General features: G+C 47.7%; 1 protein-coding gene across 1 annotated transcript; it reads left to right on the top strand.

Annotated features, from left to right (window-relative positions):
- Positions 1–3,157: 3,157 nt before the first annotated feature.
- On the top strand, positions 3,158–18,905 carry LOC134015816 (ephrin type-B receptor 1-like; the record flags this gene model as incomplete). Its single annotated transcript, XM_062455351.1, has 3 exons — positions 3,158–3,313; positions 10,360–10,695; positions 18,781–18,905. Coding segments are annotated over 3 exons (617 nt in total), but the record flags the coding sequence as incomplete, so codon positions are not given.
- Between the last annotated feature and the right edge of the window lie 1,191 nt (positions 18,906–20,096).

Below are 20,096 nucleotides of genomic sequence, written 5' to 3'. Positions count from 1 at the left end.
GTTTTTCATTCTCGCTCTCTTTCTCTCCCCCTCTATCTTACTCTCTCTCTCTCTCTCTCTCTCTCTCTCTTTCTCCCCGATCTCTCTCTGAACTGTCTCTCTTTCTTGCTTTCTTTCGTTCTCTCTCTCACACACTTCCTCTCACTCTCCCCCCCAATTAATTTTTTGCCTCTCTCTCTCATTCTCTCTCTTTCTCTCTCTCTGTCTCTCTCTCTCTCACTCACACTCTCTAATGGAGCAGTGCAACAGAGCCAGTAGTTAATTAATGGTTTTTAATGCGGTGGATCCATGCACATAATACCAAGGTCGATTAGAGGAAGACGCAAGTCAAACAGACAGGAAAAGCCTGCCTGTCTTTCTGCCTGTCTGCTGTACTGTATGTAATGCTAACCCCACTATAGGACAAAATTAAATTAATACATGTCCTGGTGAACAGATGCTAGACAATTGGCGTGAAATGAGGAGGAGGAATCTCATTGAATCGGGTCAGCAGTTTCTTTCTGCGAGAAGTGTAAGTTGGGTCAGTGTGAGCACTGCACAGTGAATGGATATATGCTGTGTGTGTGTGTGTGTGTGTGTGTGATAGAGAAAGAGTGTAAAAGCATGTGTGTGTTTGTGTAATGTCTCTTTGCCTAGAACACAACAGCAGTGCATTCAGCAGGAAAAGTGTTTTCCTCTCTGTGGCTATGAGGGTCCACGTGGCGGTGTGTTTGTAAACATGCCCCTTGAGGTGATAATAGAGCAGTCTGTAAACACATCAGTAAACACACTTTGGAGCTCTTTTCAGGTCTTTTTGTGTGTGTTTGTGTGTGCCGAAGCCTGTATGTCCCAGTTCTAACATGTGTGAGCCATTTCATGCTCAGTTTTTTCCTTGGTTTTTAAAAAAATCTTTTTTTATTTGACATATTTTTCTTTACAATTTTTCTGCAACTTTTACAATTTTAATTCTGTAGGTTCTGGCTTTGAAAATCAGTGGCACAGATGGCATCCTCTTTCACTTCTGGGCAGGGGGCCTTTTAAGAGTCCCCCCAACCCTCCTTTAACAATGAACCAGCCTCTCACTGTTCAGGCTTACAGGATGAGTTTCACACGCACACACACGCACACACACACACACACAAACGCACACTCTGGCCCTGCACCAACAAGCGTCCTCTAAATTCTCAACACTACAGCTCAGCTTCTGGGCTGATCACATGCCCAGACTGGGCTCCGGTGATCTCTTCTAGCTGTTTCTGTTGTTGGACAAGCTGTTTGTGTTTGAAAGGCTGTCTGTGTGACCAGGCAGTGGGTCAGACTGTTTACCTCCTGGGCTTCTGTGTGGCACAGTGGGAGGTGAAGCTATCTTACAGTGTGGAGTGTATTATATAGCAAATGTGTATGAATTGCAAAAAAGCAACAGTGAACTAATCATGGATTATTGAGCCAGTCCTAAAAATTATTAATGTGGTTAAGTTGTGTTGTTTCTGTGGTTCAGCACAAATAAATGCTTATTTTGGCCTTAAAACTAATTTTAGCAGTAGATTAGGACATTCGTTAATATCAGTCTTCTCTTTGTCCCTCTCTCGGTTCTTCACAGGGGCCAGTTTAAAAGTTTGAAGGCAGGAACTTGTATAAAAAAGAGCCCATTTCCACTTTTACAGCACTATAAAGCAGTAGCCAGACTCCTAAAGTGTGCTTCCCCGTCCTTATATTTATGAAGCATAAAACATTTAATTAAATCTTAAAAGGCTGTTGATATAAAGGTCCAAAGGTTTTGCCCACTCGCTCGGCGAAGTTCACACAGCATTCTTCTCTCATTACTGCCTGAAGGCGGGGTGTAGAGTGACTAGCTGCCTACTTACCACTGGACTGAATAACTCTTTATTCAGGCATTTGCAAGAATGGACACTCAAAATAGCTCACTGTTGACAGTCTTGGATTCAGTTACACTTACTGTCTATGGAACCACGCTTCTTTAACTGTTGTGTTCCACATCGCTGCTCTTTCTCATTCACCCTTTTGGCTGAACGCAACAAAGCATGTTCATGCTCCATCCCTGACAAGCCACCATTTACTGCATACCACATACAGTACCCATCCATCCACAATGGACTGGATATCTTCCAATATGTCCCTGACTTAACCAATGTTGACCTATCTATGACTAGCTGATGAGAATCATCCCATTGCCATCGCCCTGACCTTTATAGTCTTCGTCTCATGGACATAAACGCAGACGGGGAAAGTGTCCGTGCCGCTTAGTGGCCTTGAATTTATTGGCCCTCTTCTTTCTCGGTGTAGCACCTCTGGCTTCTCGGCACTGCAGTGACGGTAGCTAAAATATTAGACATTCATCACAGTTATTACAGCCTGTAAATCCCTTTCTATGCAAGGCAGGATTTCCCTGCCTTTTATTCCCGCTGGAGGGGAAAAAAAGTGATTTGGTTATTGCCTGAGCTAAAACTCACTCATATCAGCCACAATAATCTGTCCCCCCCCCCCTCTCCTACCCTCCTCCGCCACCCCTCCTCTCCTTCCCTCTCTTCCCCTCAAGTCATTTAAATTAAAGAACTAGCTGAAATGAATACACTTCAGTTATCACCACACAGATCAATGGAACAGACTAGATTTACTTAATGTAAAATGAGGGAGTGATGAAGGGAGGGGCGACGGTGGGGAAAAAAAGAGAGAAAGACAGAGCTAGAGAGCCAGGCATCCATAGAATCAGACAATCATCCGCTCCATTTAAGGGCGAACACCTTCCTACGAATGTAATAAATCCTGAAGTCGGGTCTCTGTTTCCCACTCTGAGTCGTGTATCAGACGTTGACTTCTCGTCCCACACTGCGCCCTCGTAAAGCTCGACTCCACAGGAACCTGCGCCAGTCCGTTCTTCATCGTTTCTTGGTGTCCTTACCGAGGGTGCGAATTACAGGGGGGTTTTGGGGGGTCTGACTCCCCTAATTAAGACTTGGACCCGCCCCAAAAGAGGTCAAAACAAAAGGGCGGGGGGGTCGATACACGCACTGGAGAAGAAGTTGACCCCCCGATTGTCATTGTATAATTCGCACTCTGTCCTTACCCAAACAATACATGAACACCCTTTCTTCAGTATTGTCTCCCGTCGAGCATTTCCCACTCACGGTGTGTTTTTGTCCCTTCTCTCCTCCTGTAGCGTGTCCCCCGGGCACCTTCAAATCCGTGCAGGGTCCGGGGCTGTGCCTGCAGTGCCCGCCCAACAGCCGCTCCGCCTCCGAGGCGGCCACCATCTGCGTCTGCCGCAACGGCTACTACCGAGGCGATGCCGACCTGCCGGACACGCCCTGCACCAGTGAGTAGACCGCTTCCCAACCCATCAAAACAGAACATTATAATGACGTACTGTAACGTTTACTACGACTGAACCATTCATTTCAGGAAGTATACTGCCCGTAAATTTGTCAAGTCTGAAATGACCTTGGTTGCTGGATTACATGCGCAGCACATTTACACCTTTTCCCAATCCCCGAGCCATTATCTTGACGGTCAAATCCTACTATGTAAGTCAACACGCACACGCACAGACCGATGCATATAGTTCACACACACATGCACACATTCAAACCACGACACCCTCATTACACTAGGAAACATGGAGAAGATGCAGTCTGTCCACCAGATAGAATATCCACAGGAGGCCCAATAAGACTGCTTACACTCTCCCAGATATCTATATATCATGTAAAAAAACAAAAACGACTGCAACAATCTGTCAAGTCTCATAACGGTCTCTTCTGACGCCCCATTATCTGCAAGGAGCACAGTGAAGCCCAAAAAAGTTTGTTTGCCTTCCTCTCTCTAATGCCCCAGGAGAGGACTGTAATGGCTCTTGCCTTTCCACAAGATGCAGCCCTGACAGGATTATCGCTCTGCCATACCTATTTATTATAGCTGGATTTATTCATGAAATACTCCTAGAACTAAGTGGAGGATAGCCAAACTCTTCTTGTTCAGTAGTTGCTGAGATGTTGCAGATGACACTGGAGGTACCTCCTTTTTTTATACTGAGATGATTTATGCAATGCATCAGAACAGTTTGGGCGTGTTGAACAGCTCCTTGGTGCATTGGGACTTTCCATCTTGAGAAGGTACTCCTTTTATCCTTGAAAGCCTTGAGGGCCCACCACTCCAACGCAACATGTCTCTCCGTCATAAGTGTTTGAACGCTTCCAGAGAGTAGCCGTTTATACCCGCAGGCTTTTAATGCTGCTTGTTGATAGAACCCAACTCCCTTCCCGGGATTTTGATAGCTCCCCTAGCGTAAACTGTAAATCTCCCACTTTCAGGAGCTTTCTTGAACGCCTCCCTAAGGGTAAGATCCAGCTTCACCAAGAGACCCGGGAACACTCCCCCAGTCCTCATCTTCAGCGATGACGCTCTGCGACGCTGCACCGTGAAGCTTTCTCCGCATCGACACTCTGACCTCTACACCTCAATCCATCGCTAGTCTCCACACCCTTTCCCTAGAGTAATGCTCCCGTCCCGTCGCCCCCCCCAAAAAAACCCAGAAAGAATCAAATAACCTTTTTTTCCTTCTTTTCACAAGGTGTCTTCCCTCGTCTTTTCTCTCTGCTACAACGCTGCCTCTCTTCGTAGAATGGACTGCTGTATATGAATGTAGCTGCAGCAGAGTCAGCTTCATGCCACAGTGGTTTAGTTCTCTCTGTGTCAGCAGGAGACCACAGAGAGCACCCCTGTAGGGGCCATGCATCACTGCTCATCCTCACAACAGCGGCAACTGCGGGAGCGGTGTTAGTGGTCTTCTGGAATTATTAGCCGCATTAGCATCATTAGCTGGTGGTATTATTAGCGGTAGCTGTAGCATTTATGTTAGCTTCGTCAGTTTTAGTGAGCGTAGTTAGTTGTAGAAATGCATAACCACACAGTTATGTTGTGGTTGAAGTAGCTTAAGCATTTCTGCCATCTACAACTGGAGAATTAGCATTGTTGAGTGATAGCAGAGGTATTGTTAGCATTAGCAATGTTTCCTCACCAGTGTTGGCAGATGCAGCCTTACCAGTGTTAGCATCACTAGCACCAGCTCTCTTCCATAGGCTCCATCTCTCTCTGATTAGCCTGCTGATGTATTGCCAGTGCCTGGCTATGTCAGTGGGGGTCCTATGCTTCCTGCATCCCCCCCCCCCCCCCCTTGGAGACCCACTGAGCAGCATCTCCTCTTCAAACAAATGTCCTCCTTTTTCCCCTTTCCCCCTTCTCAGAACTAGAGGGGGTGATGGTGGGGGTGCGCCAAACCCTCTGTCTCCCAGCAAGGTGCCCGCTCCTCTCTCCCCTGCTACCCAGCAGCGGGGCCTCTGAGATGGGTTCTGCATAGTAGCGTTCTCCCCTCTCCTCCCCCCATCCCCAGCAGCCCCCTCCTCCCTGCCTGCCAAGCTGACGCAGGGCCGGCCTCCCTGGGGCTGGGCAGTCTGCCTGCTGGGCCGGCGGGGCCCCCGCTCTGCCTGCGGGGGGGGGGGGGGGGGGGGGGACTGACAGCCTGGCGGTAATTGGTGGTAGTTGGGCGGTGAAACTGTTGCTGATTAGTCCATCGGGGAGCGAGGAGATGTAGAGGAGTGGAGGAAAAAAGCAGGGAGGCCTGCTGTGCGGTGGAAAGAAGGTACAGAAAAGAGAGAAGGGAGAGAGGGAGAGAGAGAGAGAGAGAGAGAGAGAGAGAGAGAGAGAGAGAGAGAGAGAGAGAGAGAGAGAGAGAGAGAGAGAGAGAGAGAGAGAGAGAGAGAGAGAGAGAGAGAGAGAGAGAGAGAGAGAGAGAGAGAGAGAGAGGGGGGGGGAAATAGGGAGTGAGAGATAAATAGAGAGAGATACAGATGAAGAGCTGTATGTAGGTCTAAATCCATGACTAGGGTGGGTGGTATGACACAGAGCACAGAGGGATCTATATGTAATGTACCAACAAGCCTTCTGCAACAGTCTGGAAATGAGGAGAGGGAGAGAAGTGTTGTACACAGTGGTGCTACAGGCTACATCAAGCACACCAGAGAGCTTGTAAAGCACAGTATGTTCTTTACAGTCAAGTGTTGGTTGAACAGATAGCGTTGGTTGGACAGATAGCAATACAAAGAATTGTGAATTTGGTCATCCCCAGCAGAGAGAAAGATAGAAACTGTTCCTAGATCTCAAAAGTCATAATTGTGGCTCTCTCTCCGTTGATCCATGTGAGAGTCAGTTAAGAGCCACACATCCAAACCTTGTCTGTAAGGATAGGCAGGCTTTACTTTCCCCTCAACCACCATTGAACCATCACTTCTCCTTCTGCTACCACTTGTACTTCTGAAAGGAGAGAAGGGGAGGTGACAGTTACGACAAAACTCTAATCTCTCTATCGCACTGAAAGTTGACCTCAAACGACTAATACAGTACTGGAATTTTACCTCAGTGCAGTAACACAGTAGTTTTGGCTATTTACCTCAGTGCAGTAACAGTGGTATTGGATATTTACCTCAGTGCAGGAACACAGTATACTGAGTCTTGCAGAGCTAAGCCAGTGTAATTGTCTGGTTGGGTTTAATACTCTGTCTGCTCTTTTCACTGCAGAGAGATGTTGACCTGCTCTGCCCACCTTAACCCACACACACACAAACAGTCATGCACACATTTGAGCACGCCCACCCACACACACACACACACACACACACACACACACACACACACACACACACACACACACACTCAAAAGCTAAGTAACACTCTGTGTCACGCACCTCACTGCATGAGCGAAGAAGTGACTACCCAATGCTGAGCTGAAGCCACCCCACTCAATTTGTGACACACAAACATACACACTCACACACATATTGCACCTTGGAATTTCTCAGTGGAATAAAGCAGCCACAACCAGTCTATCTCCCACAAACGCACCACACTGTGACCCATGCATCCAGCCATGTAAGAGTGGGCTCTCAAGGCCTGCTTGATATCGTCACAGCAACGAGCCAAGGAAGAAATTGCACTGCCAGAAAGTATGCCTGTGTCATGACAGTGATAATGTGAGCCTATTGATCTGTACTCCACCTGCGCCACAGCTCCCAACTGCTCAATACCTGGACACACGGCCACATGCCAATACCACAGTTGGTGGATAGAGGTCATAGGCTTCGTATCTATGTGTCATTGTAAAGTCAAACTTACAAAGAACCACTATCTTAGTTATTCTGAATTGAATTGGGAGATACATCTGCCTGTTGGTTGCAAAGGTGTGGTGGTGGTGGTGGAGGGGATGTCATCACAGAACGGTTGTTCTTTTGATCCTCCCCCTTCCCCGGACACCATGGAACGCCTTAATCTTACATATCAACTTCGAACTTCTGTTTCTGCTCCAAGTTGTGTACAAGGTTGTCTGAGGCTGGTTCCGTCAGGTTTTAATTGAGGCAGGCACCGTGTGGGCACAATCAAGGACGGGCGGCGCGGCTAAATGAATGCCAGCCGAGGAGCTGTAAGTAATGCTCCCGACAAATTAAATCCTATGGCAAATTAAAACAGCCAAGGGCAGTCGTAATAGCTTGCAAATCACCGGTTAAGTGGCAGTCACATTGGATTTCTCCAGCCTCCATTTCAGAGGAGGAATCGAGTGCAAGGCTTTGAAGGAGTGGTGGCAGGGTGCAGATAGGGAGCTAGCCTCACACGAACATTTGTTGTTGTTTTTTGGTGGCTGCGTTGTAGACATACATTGAAATTGCCAGAGACACTTATCACAAACCCACTTACACATGATGAGAACTGCCATATATCATGTCACCTATATAAATATGTCACACTTCAGAGCAGTGTGTGTTCTGGTGTTTCTGTGGGTGTGTTTGAATGATAAACTACCATAGCTCATACTATTTAGCAAACTATCTCACCATGTACTGTGAGAGACCCAGGGGAAAGAAAGAGAGAGAGGGAGGGAGACAGAGGGTGACAGAAAGTCTGCCCTATTTCTACTCTACTCAAACACTCAAAACCAACTGTCTATATTTACTCTATCATACCTCATCGTATCTCCTGCACACGCACCCACACACACGCACAAACACATACACATATATACTATATATATACACACACACACATTTATATACACACAAACAAAATATTCAAATATTCTCAGAGATTCCACAAATGGTACTGACATGTTTAGAGTACAGATATTGTCTCCTCCACACTGCCAAGACGCCTGTGACAACCGAAATGGAACAATATTTAGCCAGCTGTCTAGCTCTTCTCTTGGGCATGCCAGCAATCTGCAGACCCCTCACAGCCAACTTGTCTACATGGCCCCCGGTGCTGCAGAATACCAAGCACCAAAGCACCATAGAGCCTGCCTCTGTACCCTTGGTCCCAAATGCATGTTGCTAGTGTCTGGTCCTTTTTTTGTTTTGAATGCCTGGACCATGCATACGTCTTAAGGGCAGTCTACTTCTACCACCTGCACCTCTATTCGACCTTTGTCGAATAGAAAAAGGTGTCAGGTTTGTTTAAGGAACTAGGAACCCACATCATCGTTGTGTCAATTGGCAGCTCTTTTCGAGTCACAAGGGCACCCAAGTCAACAGTGCGATCATGCCTGGTCTTGTACAAGCCTTTGTAAGTATAAGATCCTTGGAGTCGATTCTATGACTACTGCTGCTCTGTGGCTTATGCAGAATGCATGACACAGTGTGGAGAGTGGTTTTCTTGGTACCGTGTGGAATGATTTTACTGGCAAAACCTGAAGTCTCGATTTCACACTGTGAATATCCCAGGTTTTGGGACCTGGAATGTGGCACAGATGAGCAGCAAAGACAGGAGTGTCAGGTTCCCCCTGCGGTCCGAGTCCCAGTCCAGCTTTGTCTCCTTCTGCTTTTCTCCGGCGAACTCTCCTTGAGGTTGGGTGTTGTTGTGTGTGAATTGTCCCGCTGTGGGGCAGCTGCCCCCACATGCCCAAGGTGTGCAGCACCCTCGTGTCTGTGAAGTGTCCGTAAGGCAGTGTGGGAGTCTGCTGTGTAAGTCCTAGCCTCAGTCTTGACACCCGCACAACCACACACGTGTTAGCCATAGCAGTTTTGCTAAATGACCATGTATCTGGAACGTCTTGTCCTCACAGCCAGACCATAATAATCACAATATGGAGGTCATACCCTTCCTGTCGCGGATCCTCCATCACCATGGTGCTGAGCCACGCTGAGGTCGCCGCAGTAACACTGCTATTCCGTCACCCCTGTGTGTTCCGGTGCTTTGTCCCGGTGCCCTCGGAGCCATCCCACGTGGCTTTGCAGCAACAATGATTAATTGTGTGTGTGTTGACAGAAGTCACTGCCTGCCCTCTCCCGACTGTGATAGGACGCTCCGAGGTTCTGTCCCAGTGCACTCCGAGAGCAACCTCCATCGCTCTCCATTTCTGTACTGTTCTCATGCGAAACAGCTGCTTCAACTTGGGCTGACACAGAATATGAGAAGACCGTGTTTTCCCAGTGTTGTGCTACCTTTGAGTGTCTCTGGGGAGCAGTGGGAATGAATAGAAGAAGGTCAGGACTGAGAAGAAAAGATGGTAAAGGAAAGGACTGTTAAGGCCGCCATTTCCATCGCTGTGATATGGAACAACATTTTGGAAAAAGAGTTGGTTGGAGTCCATATGATGTTTTGTTCCTTTCCTGATGACAGTATCTTTCTATCAACTGTAGAACACGCGCAATATCAATCAGATACAATGCTAGCTCTCCAACGAAAACGTTGGGGATGTTAACATATGTATTCAAACAACAAAGAAGCATCTTCATAAATATAGCATTTTTATAGATAGCGTGTCAGTGTAGATTCTCTTCCTGCCTCGACACTCAGTGTACTCAGGCATAACAGATCCTGGTCCCAGATCTTCTCTCCTACCCAGTCTAATAAGGTTAGATGTCAGAGGGATAAGCTGACAGGAGATCATAGCCGGAGGAAAGCTTCTGTCCCTAGCTGAGCTGCCTTGACGGTAGGGAAGGCAGGTATGAAAAATGACACGAAGTACGCATTTTTCGGTGGGTTTCGGTGTGTAAAACGTGTTCTAATTTTTCATAGGGAAAATCGGAGGGATTACATGCATTGCAAAAGATAGCCGTCAACAGACACCCGGAGCTTTAGATTAGACCTCAGATGAATGGTCTGTGTGCGATTTGTACTCTGTTCATGAAAGTGTAGTCATTGCTTAAAGAGTGCCTGTGTGCATGTTTATTTATGGGGCACAGATACTTTATATGCTAATGAAACCCCATCCTTTTGCACTCAGGAAGTAGGAATCCTTAGAACTGAAGTCATCTAATAACGTATTAGCATCACATCAGCAGGATGAAAGACTCATTTCTGTGCGCGCGTGTCCCCTAGGTGTCCCTTCTGGCCCCAGAAATGTCATCTCCATCGTCAACGAGACCTCGGTCATCCTGGAGTGGCACTCGCCGCGGGAGACGGGCGGCCGCGACGACGTGGTCTACAACATCGTGTGCAAGAAGTGCCGCGCCGACCGGCGCTCGTGCTCCCACTGCGACGACAACGTGGAGTTTGTCCCGCGTCAGCTGGGCCTGACGGAGACGCGGGTGTTCATCAGTAACCTCTGGGCTCACACGCTGTACAGCTTCGAGATCCAGGCGGTCAACGGGGTCAGCAACAGGAGCCCGTACCCGGCCCAGCATGTGTCCATAGACATCACCACCAACCAGGCTGGTAAGAGGAGCTGTGTGGGTGTCTCTCTGTGTGTGTGCGTGTGTGCGTGTGTGCGTGTGTGTGTGCGTGTGTGTGTGTGTGTGTGTGTGTGTGTGTGAGTGTGTGAACCCGTGGATTGGGTGGGTTTGGGGTTGGAACACATTCCTGATGAGGAGCGGGGTGCGAGAAAAAATTGATTGATCAAATGTAAAAATATACTGAGAAAGAAAAATATTGCTTTCCATGTTTAACTACAGCGACATCCTGGCTTATACCCTTCATTTGTATGCCACAAGACTACATAACACATCTATTATTTACTGGCTGTATACAGTATAAGCCTAAATGCGTGAAGGGACCAAGCCCCTAAACAGTTTCCAGCAAGGAAAATTGACTGATTTTCTGGTAAAGCTGTACAGCTAAGCTTTCGTTCGTGTTGAGCTCTTGCGGAGGAAATCCCAGGCATGCCCGCATCTCAAGCAGTTAACACACCTTCAGCTCCGCTGTGTGTCATCACATCAAATGTGTTTTTGCATAAGGTCGATGATAAGAGCATCATGATGATGATCATGACGGCAGCATCTGCATTGATTTCCTTCAAAATCAGAATCGTGACAGTTTGCTAAATCTGCCTCCTCTGTGGGATTGATCCAGTCTGCAGTGAATAAGCCCACGTGCAGAATCCCCCCGTGCTAAATGGCTTCCACAGCAGGCAAGAACTTTGACGGTGCAGTAAAAGCCCTGGCCCTCCTTTTCATGTCCTCTTTCCCCAAATCAAAGCTGGGGCTCGTGGATAATTGAGCATGCGGGGGGATTCTCCCCATTTGAAAACATGAGCAGAGGACTTCAATCTGAGAGCCCAGACATGGCATGTTAGGGTGTGTGGTGAGACCAGAGCCAACGAATCTGCTGCCCTACTTATTTGGCCCTTTGTAGTTCCCCAACTTTATTTACACATCAAAAACCTTGTCCTGAAAAAAAAACGGAAGAAGAAAACTTGCTGGTTTGCATGTTTCGTTCCGCTCGCTGAGAAACCATTGCAGAAGTATTTGCCTTTTTCACTTGTGGTGAAGTAAATCTTTTCTGTACAAACATGCCAATGTGGCCTTTAAAGAACACAGTTGTGTTTGTGTGCATCTTGTGTCGGCACACTCTGTCGGACATCTTTGTTGTTTTTGCTCTAGTTTACTGTCCATTGACTGGTTTAGAGAAAGACGCAACCAGAAATGCCTTGATGTTTCTCCTCATGGCAGGCATTGTACCCATGAAAGCTGCCTCTTTCGGTATATAACTCTGCAGACCAAAACTCTGACACTCTTTAATGCACCATTATTCAACAGAAAACCCTGACACGTCTTATTTAATCCTCTTCCTGTCATGGGACAAGCCCACCTAGAGAGAAAAGCTGGAGGCTGTAGCAGATCTGCTTGTCCAGCGAGCAGATTGTCATGGCTCTGCTGATGTGGCTGTTACTGAGCAGGACCTGAGACAGGGAGGAAGGTTAGTTGTGTGGCTATATAATGGCTGCTGGGAACCCTCCTCCTGTATGGGGCATTACGGACTGAGATTAGGAGAACAAGGGCTGAGTCAGAGAGCTGCCTCGCCGCCGCTCACTCCTCCTCGTCACTCCTCCTCATCACTCTCATTATCTTGTTGGGATCTATTTGTCTGCTGCCTCCTCTTCCTTTCCTCGATACAAACATGCTCTTCCTCGTTCTTGGTCTCTCTTTCTACATTCCCTCTCTCTGTTTCACTTTCTTCCTCCTACTTCCTCTTCCTTTCTCTGCCTACCCCCCCCCCCCCCTCTCCTCTTTCTCTCTCTCGTTCTCCCTGCAATGGAATGTGAAGTCAGCCAGTGGAAATGACAGGCTGGGGATCCTCAGTCTGCCAGGACCTTCTTCTTCACAGTGTTTACCATGCTCTCTTGCACCCTTCCACATGTACATACAGCCACTTATCAAGGGACCCAAGCGGAGTATTGACCAAGTGGAACATTTAAATGAGGCCCATTTTGTAGGCTCTGGGTTTCCTGGTATGAGCCAGACCTGGGGACTCTCCGCCTGTGTCTCTTGGGCCTAATAAAAAGCAAGGAGTGCCGAGGAGTAGTGCAGTTCAGAACAGAGCAGGACATTCAAGAGGTTGTCCACTATTGTTCACTGTGTCAGAGTGACATTGGTGGGGTTTTGAGTGTCGACCTGAGCTATATATGGCTGCGGTTTGGGATGTTCCCTGTCATGTTCTGGAAAGCTGGTGGTTTTATAGTTCGCCAGGTCATTTGAAATGTTCCGCTTTAGTTTACTATGCACAATTCTATCTCAAAAGAATTAGCAACGCTTTTTATGGAGGTAACATTAACTTCCATATGACTAAATAACAATCCCTATACTAACAACACTATTGTTACATAGTGACTGCTATGTTGTTACGCTTCGCACACAGAAAAGTGTAATTTGCATATTTCAACTATCTACCCATCATAGAAGTGAAGTGAGACATAAAAACCTTCTCCAGACCAGCATGCCAACCTCCGTTTGTTCGTCAGTTAAAGGGCTTTTGAAAATCAGTCACAGTGTCCACTTTCCAGGAAACATATATTTAGTATTGAAACACTATAGCCTTCTCTGACTACCAGGACCAAATAGGATTCATTGTGCTGCGGCGAGACAGGAAACAAGGAAGGATGAAATGGAGGGCTTGAGTGACTCGTGAGGCAACCCTGACAGTGAAGGAGAGGAAAATGAGGGAGTAAATAGGTCTGATTATCAAGGCGGCCTAATGGCTCTGACTGTCTCTATTTGACAGGCTAAATAGCACACTTAACAGATAGGCAGAGGGAACCAAGCCTTGCTTCCCATTGTCACCGTCTTCTCCGGGTAATGAGGTGTCCGCCAGTAATCTGCTCCGCCACCCGGCCTTTGTGGTCCATTGTGGTCAGGTAATTGCGGTAGTCCAGGTTCTGACAGGAGGGTTTCAGAGCAGACCGACACGGCTGGGTCCGGCCACTGCCGGACCTCTGAGGGATTCTGGGAAATGGCGTGGATAGAAAAAGTTTGTTGAAGATGATAGAGATTGTGAAAGAGATATGACATGCAGACATTTGAGGAATGTTATTTCTAGGTATGCCTGGTTTGGAGAAAGTGTATGAATATGTGGTGCGAGATGTTGTGCTCGAGGACTTGTCTTCAAACTTTGACTGCAGATGGTTGGTTGGTTTTGCTCTCCTGTAATGCATTGGATAAAACATCCTGATAGTGTTCAAGCTTTGGATGATGTTGTATAACGAAACCGTGGGAGGGTCTAGGGGTGTGGAGTTGAGAGACAATGGAAGAGACACAGAGCAAAGGGTTCAAAGAAAAGAGGGAGGACAAGATAGAGAGAAAAGGGGGGGAGGATGGAGCCAAGAGGATTCAGTGGGGATCACTGAAGAGGCCATTAAACTGCCCTAGATCCCTACGTGTGTCTGAGAGGAACATCTGATCAATACTGTGATTTAGGAGTTCATTCAAGGCCTGGGACACACACTCACACACTCGTACACATACACACACGGATACACAAAACACACATATACTCTTGGTTATTTACTGTCTTTTCTGCACTCCCTCACTCCTCGGCTGGCCCAGTCATATTTATCTCTGATTGCAAGTGAAAAGTGGCCATTTTGTGTATCTTTGAGGAAAATTAGGATCTTATTCACCGGGAATAGACACTGTGTGTGGCCCTGAGGGCAGTGTTAAATGCTAAACGTCCATTAGTATAGGTTAATGCACAAGGGAGTCATTAAAGCTCAGAGAAGGGTAAGAAAATGTCGTCTTACGTAACTATATTTCATGAATAGAAATCGCCGGACCATCTTGGACACTTAACTTACATGCACAGTTGAATAAAGCTCGCACTGCGATGGAGTTTTCCCTCACCGCAGGCTCATACTGCTTCCCTTTCTCCTCAGTTTTTATTCAGTTGGGTTTGTTGCAGTGGCAGTAGCTTAGCTAACCTAGTAGTAAACATGGCTAGCTGTTTTACATTGTGGCAGAGGGGATACTGATACTGTAGCAGAGTCTTGCTACTGTAGCAAATATGTCTAGAAGGGTTAGCTGGGTAGCAGAGATGCTTGAGGACTAGCACCAAAAACTCCCCCTCCCTTCCTAAACTAATGCCTGAAGGGTCAAAACTGACACTGACTTGATGACCTTGATACTGTGCCAAGTACATGCCTTAGCTTTTGTATAAACTGCTCCCCTTTCTCCAGTTAGCAGCTGTGTTTATAGAGCACCTTTCTCTGATATACGAGCACCTTTTCATCAGGCCTTTCAGGGGCAAGTAGAAGCTGTTCACCAAAACAAGGCGAGATAGCAGGAGGAGATGCAGGCCTAGTTCATCACCCTCCAAACATCTGTACTCCTCAAAGAGATTTGCACCCCCGAGGTTAGCAGAAAAAGACATTGAGCGGAAGTGTTGTTCACAAAACAGTTTGGATACACAGACACAGTGTTTCTCTCGTTTATGGTTCGGAAGAATTTCGTTTGCTTGTTTCCCAGGCCTTCCAGTGCTTTGGGACTATTAGATACTAAGAAAGTGGAAGAGAGAGGGTGTCCAGTGGTTTCATCATTTCCAATGCTCTCAAGGCTTTTCCTAGGGCGCCACTCGGTTTCATTTTGTGTGTGTTCCCATACATGTATGATGGTGACCTAGAGTTTGGCAGACAGAGGCCATATATCAAGCAGTGTTCACATACTCCATAGGTGCAAAGTTCCTGACCTTTTTGAACTATTAAAACCGATGGTTGAAATGCATGGTTTCTAGGATAACTGCTCATATGAATGTAGTATATGTATTTCTCTTGGTTGCGGGCAGTTATTATGTGTTGGTGTGAATGTGCATGTGTAGGAGTAGGTGTGTGTCAGTTCTTCCCTACTTTCGGAAACCGTACGGAGTGCGGGTTTAATTGAAACCCATGTACTGTACTGTCTCCGGGAGGTGCGTTAGTCTTATACAGACTCCCCTCTCCTCTGTGTACTGCATGCTTCTCTAATGGGAGAGCTGGTGTTTAGCCACCACATCTGGGACTGTCACAGAGTATGGAGCTGTTGCTTGTTAGCCTCTCGTTTGAGTCTCACACAGTCCCTTGTTAGAAGGAGACGCTTCAGTGCCGCGCCCAGCGTCTCCGAGAAGACGCTGGGCGCGGCACTTACAATTAGACTGTTGGAGAGTTTGGACAGAGTCTGTGTCTGCCTCCCCGTGTCTGCCTCACTATGTGGAGGAATAAGCCTCTAGCAGAAGGTCAGATGACCCATTACCTTAACATTCCAGCCAATCATTTAGCAGTGGGAAGCGTTGGAACCATTTTTTTTTGTTGCCAGGGTTAGAGGGATGAAAGCACTGTGGAATGTGGAATTTTGCGCAAAGTTCCGGACTAAGCTCACGAAGATCACCTTCATGGAGTTAGAGAGAGAATAGGCGGACTAAAGTTGTGACCATTCAAGTTTCTTCAGTCGATTTGCAGCTGCAAGGAGTTGTCATGGGACTGATTATGCAGGGTATTAGCTTACGGTGCTGGGTTAAGTTGCAAAGGCTAATCTAGTCATTTGTACGTCTTTTGAATATGCCTATGCATGTTGTGTGAAGATGTAAGGCTGAAAATAGGTTTGACGATGCGCTGGATGTAATGTGCTGTTAATGCATTACATTTGCACTATGACGATGTTATGATAGTGTTCACGTGGACACATGGTGTTCAGGTAAACAAGGCCTCCATCTCTGTTTCTCTCTCTCTCTCCCCCATCCCTCTCTTTCTCTCTCTCCCTCTCTCACTTTCTCCTTCTCTGGTGGATGCTAGGAGGCTTGACTTTGATTAATGGTGAGCCGAGCTCTGCATTAAAAGCCGGGGGCAGCAAGTGGGGCCAGATAAAAGTGGAGCAGAGGAGCGAGGGAGGGAGGGGGAGATGGTGGTGGGGGGGCGAGGGGGGAGATGGGGGGGGCGAGTGCAGGGCACAGACACCCGTCACTGTCAGCGGTGTCGTCCCCTGGTGATGTCGGGACGCGGGACCGTGGGACAGCGGCGCTTCAGCGGGCCTGAACCCCGCCCTCTTAGAAGCAGCGACACACAGTCCCCGACAAGCTATCTACACACAGGCCCCCAAAGCACACACCCACGCACACACACATTTAAACACAAGCTGCTGGGACAAGCACTTGGCTGAGAAGTCACTTTTTAATACACCTATATACACACACACAAACACCCCCACACAAACAGAACACCACTTATTCAGGTACTTGACAAACTTTTTAGAATGGTTTCAGAATAGTTTGGACCATGCATCGTGTGTTTCTGGCTCGCTGTCAACACTGGTGAGTTTAGGGTGAAGGCACACTAAATGAGTAGCACCACTCCCTAGAGACAGAGAGAGGCTGGGGGACTGACTGGAACAGTCTAGGCCTCTAGCTGGTCATTAATTATTCTGCCAGGCCCCAGCTCTGGCTGCTGGTACATGACCCAGAGACAGGGGCCGAGACACACGAGCACCCCCTGAGGTGAAGCCCGGCACGGGGGTCAGTCTGTTTGGGTCGGAGGACGGCAGGGAGGCTGCTCGAGGCTGACTAACTCTGCTGACTTGAGTTGGTTTGAGTGTGTCCTGCCATGACACACGCATGACCCACGTTGACATGCACGTGTACAAGATGCACACACTGACAGACGGGTTGGGGAATCCACACTGCATCAGAGAGAGAAGCACACTGCTTAGAAGACGTACACTCCGAGGCTTAGAAGACGGACTGCTTAGAACACCAAACCCCCCTCCCCCACACACACATTGCACACTCATGCACACTTACACACACACATTTCTTCTGTCCGATCGGGAATTGGGGAATTGACGGCACCCAACATGGCATGGTGGAGAGAACAGAAGACATGACAGAGGGATGACAGGGCCGAGGACAAAAGCGAGAGAATGAGCGGGAAATTGTGGGTTTGTGCGGTTAATTGACAGCAGGTTGGTGTGCGATCAGGTGTGCAAAGACTGAATGTGAGAGGGGAGACTGTGCAGCCAGCCTTAAACTCTCCACAAAAGAGATGGAGACATTTTATTCCACCTACAGGGCAGTTTCTTATCAAGGGAAAAAAAAAACAGCATTTAACAATTCATGTGACCTGGGGTCTTGGTATTGCATTAGCTGGTAATTGTACTGTTTCTTGGCTGTATGGGGGGAGGGAGCAGATGGATGGCCGGCTGTTCGTTTTATTTCACTTTTTAAGAGCGTAGAGAGAGGAGATGTGCTTGGAGTGAATGGATACATACTCATTTGGTCCTGTGGGTCCTCAACATACAGTGTAGGACAACTTACAAGTTAAGTTTATACGCCAGTAACCTTTTTAGCGTCAAGATGAGGACAGGAAATAAAATGTCTAATCGTTCGAATGTTGCTCATTCTGATGTTCCTTGACACTAACCATTGTCTTGTTAGAACTATGCACTTCAATCCTTGATTATATGCTGCAATTAAGTGCAATTTGTTCGCCGCTTTGAAAGCGGCATGTAATACATGTCATTTGTACATAACTCTTGATGTACTCTCTTCTCTGCCATGTCTAATTCAGCCTTTACATAGAGAGAGAGAGAGTGAGAGTGAGAGTGAGAGAGAGTGAGAGTGAGAGTGAGAGTGAGAGTGAGAGTGAGAGTGAGAGTGAGAGTGAGAGTGAGAGTGAGAGTGAGAGTGAGAGTGAGAGGAGAGAGAGAGAGAGAGGATGAGAGAGAGAGAGAGAGAGAGAGAGAGAGAGAGAAGAGAGAGAGAGAGAGAGAGAGAGAGAGAGAAGAGAGAGAGAGAGAGAGAGAGAGAGAGAGAGAGAGGAGAGAGAGAGAGAGAGAGAGAGAGAGAGAGAGAGGGGGTGAGAGGGTGAGAGAGTGAGAGGGTGAGTCTGAGTGAGAGAGTGAGAGAGTGAGAGAGTGAGAGAGTGAGAGAGTGAGAGAGTGAGAGAGTGAGTGAGAGGGTGAGAGGGTGAGAGAAAGATAATGGAGGGAGACAGAGAGAGAGAATGGAGGCCTTTAGAAATTCTCACCTCTGCCTGTTCTCATCCTCGTCTGTTTCTTTTCCTACTTCCAGCTCCCTCCATAGTTCCCATCATGCACCAGGTCAGCTCCACCATGAAGAGCTTCACGTTGTCATGGCCACAGCCGGAGCAGCCCAATGGCATCATCCTGGACTACGAGCTCCGCTACTATGAGAAGGTATGCTGCGTCACGCCTCAGCTCTGACACATCAGGGCCGCGCCGGAGCTCCAGAGCGCCGAGCCCCATGTCGATAACATGTCATAGCGACGTGTCCGACCCCCTCCCTCTCCCACTGTTCTTTGGTTTCTCCTCTCGACGAAGTGAATAGCCTGACGCCGCGATCTATCTCCATTCCGGCTCCCACTGCGGTAACGCTAGTCCTCTGGCAGAGACCCATCGACCCGTCGGCTCCCTCACAATGGGCCCCTGCTTTTAATAAGCTACCCGAGCCTTCACAGCAGCCCCCCCCCCCCCCACCACCACCACCACCCACCACCCTCACACACACCCCACCCCCCCCACCACCGCCCCAGCACCTGTATTGACCCACACTGGCTTCTCCCAAGGCCCAGCCCCCATCAGCCTTTCACTGGAGGCCACAGCCGTCTGCCTACTTTGTCTAGTTCCCGCTTGTCTACCTGTTCGGGTCGATAACAGGGCTGCTGTTCTGAGCCATTTCTTTATTTCTTTATTTGTGTTCTAAAGTGTAATTGGTGAGTTTGTCTGGTCTAAGGGACACAGGATTCTTTATTACATATCAAAGTCAATAGAAGCTGTTCGCCGACATGTCAAGTAGAATAGCATTATTATTTAATTTATTTGAAACTCTCTCACTATGATCTCCAGAATCTATGTTTTTCTGGTTGGATTTTGTTTGGTTGTGTATGTAATTAGGTATAGATCTACTAGTCTGTGGACACCTTTTACACGGCTCACTTTTATTCCACATTTACCAGCTGCTGGAGAGGTTCCGTGTTATAATTTCATTGATATGTCCCCCTGGAAACAGTATCTGGCAGAGGGCTTTGCATCATGTAAACATGGCCCATACTGCTGCCTGGTAACCGATACCTCATCCATATGGATGAAACCTAATCCTATTGATGTTTATGTAGCGTGTCGGAAAACAAGTAGATGAGCTCTCCGTTATCGCACATTAATGAATTAATTAGTATATGAGGGCTAATTGCGCAGAGGGTGAAGCAAGGCAAGGGTGAGAGCAAGGTTGCTCAAAAGGCTTCCTCCTTACGTTGTTTCTCTCGCCTTCTCCCCGACTGGTTTGTTTCTCCTCTTTGTTTTAGCCTCTCTGTTAGTGTAGCATCATGAGTTGGTGGCTGAGAGAGAGAGAGAGAGAGAGAGAGAGAGAGA

This window comes from Osmerus eperlanus, unplaced genomic scaffold (assembly GCF_963692335.1).
Source record: "Osmerus eperlanus unplaced genomic scaffold, fOsmEpe2.1 SCAFFOLD_289, whole genome shotgun sequence".
NCBI classification, from domain to species: Eukaryota; Metazoa; Chordata; class Actinopteri; order Osmeriformes; family Osmeridae; genus Osmerus; species Osmerus eperlanus.
Note: the sequence above shows the minus strand (reverse complement) of the source record. Positions and strands in the feature narration are given on the sequence as shown.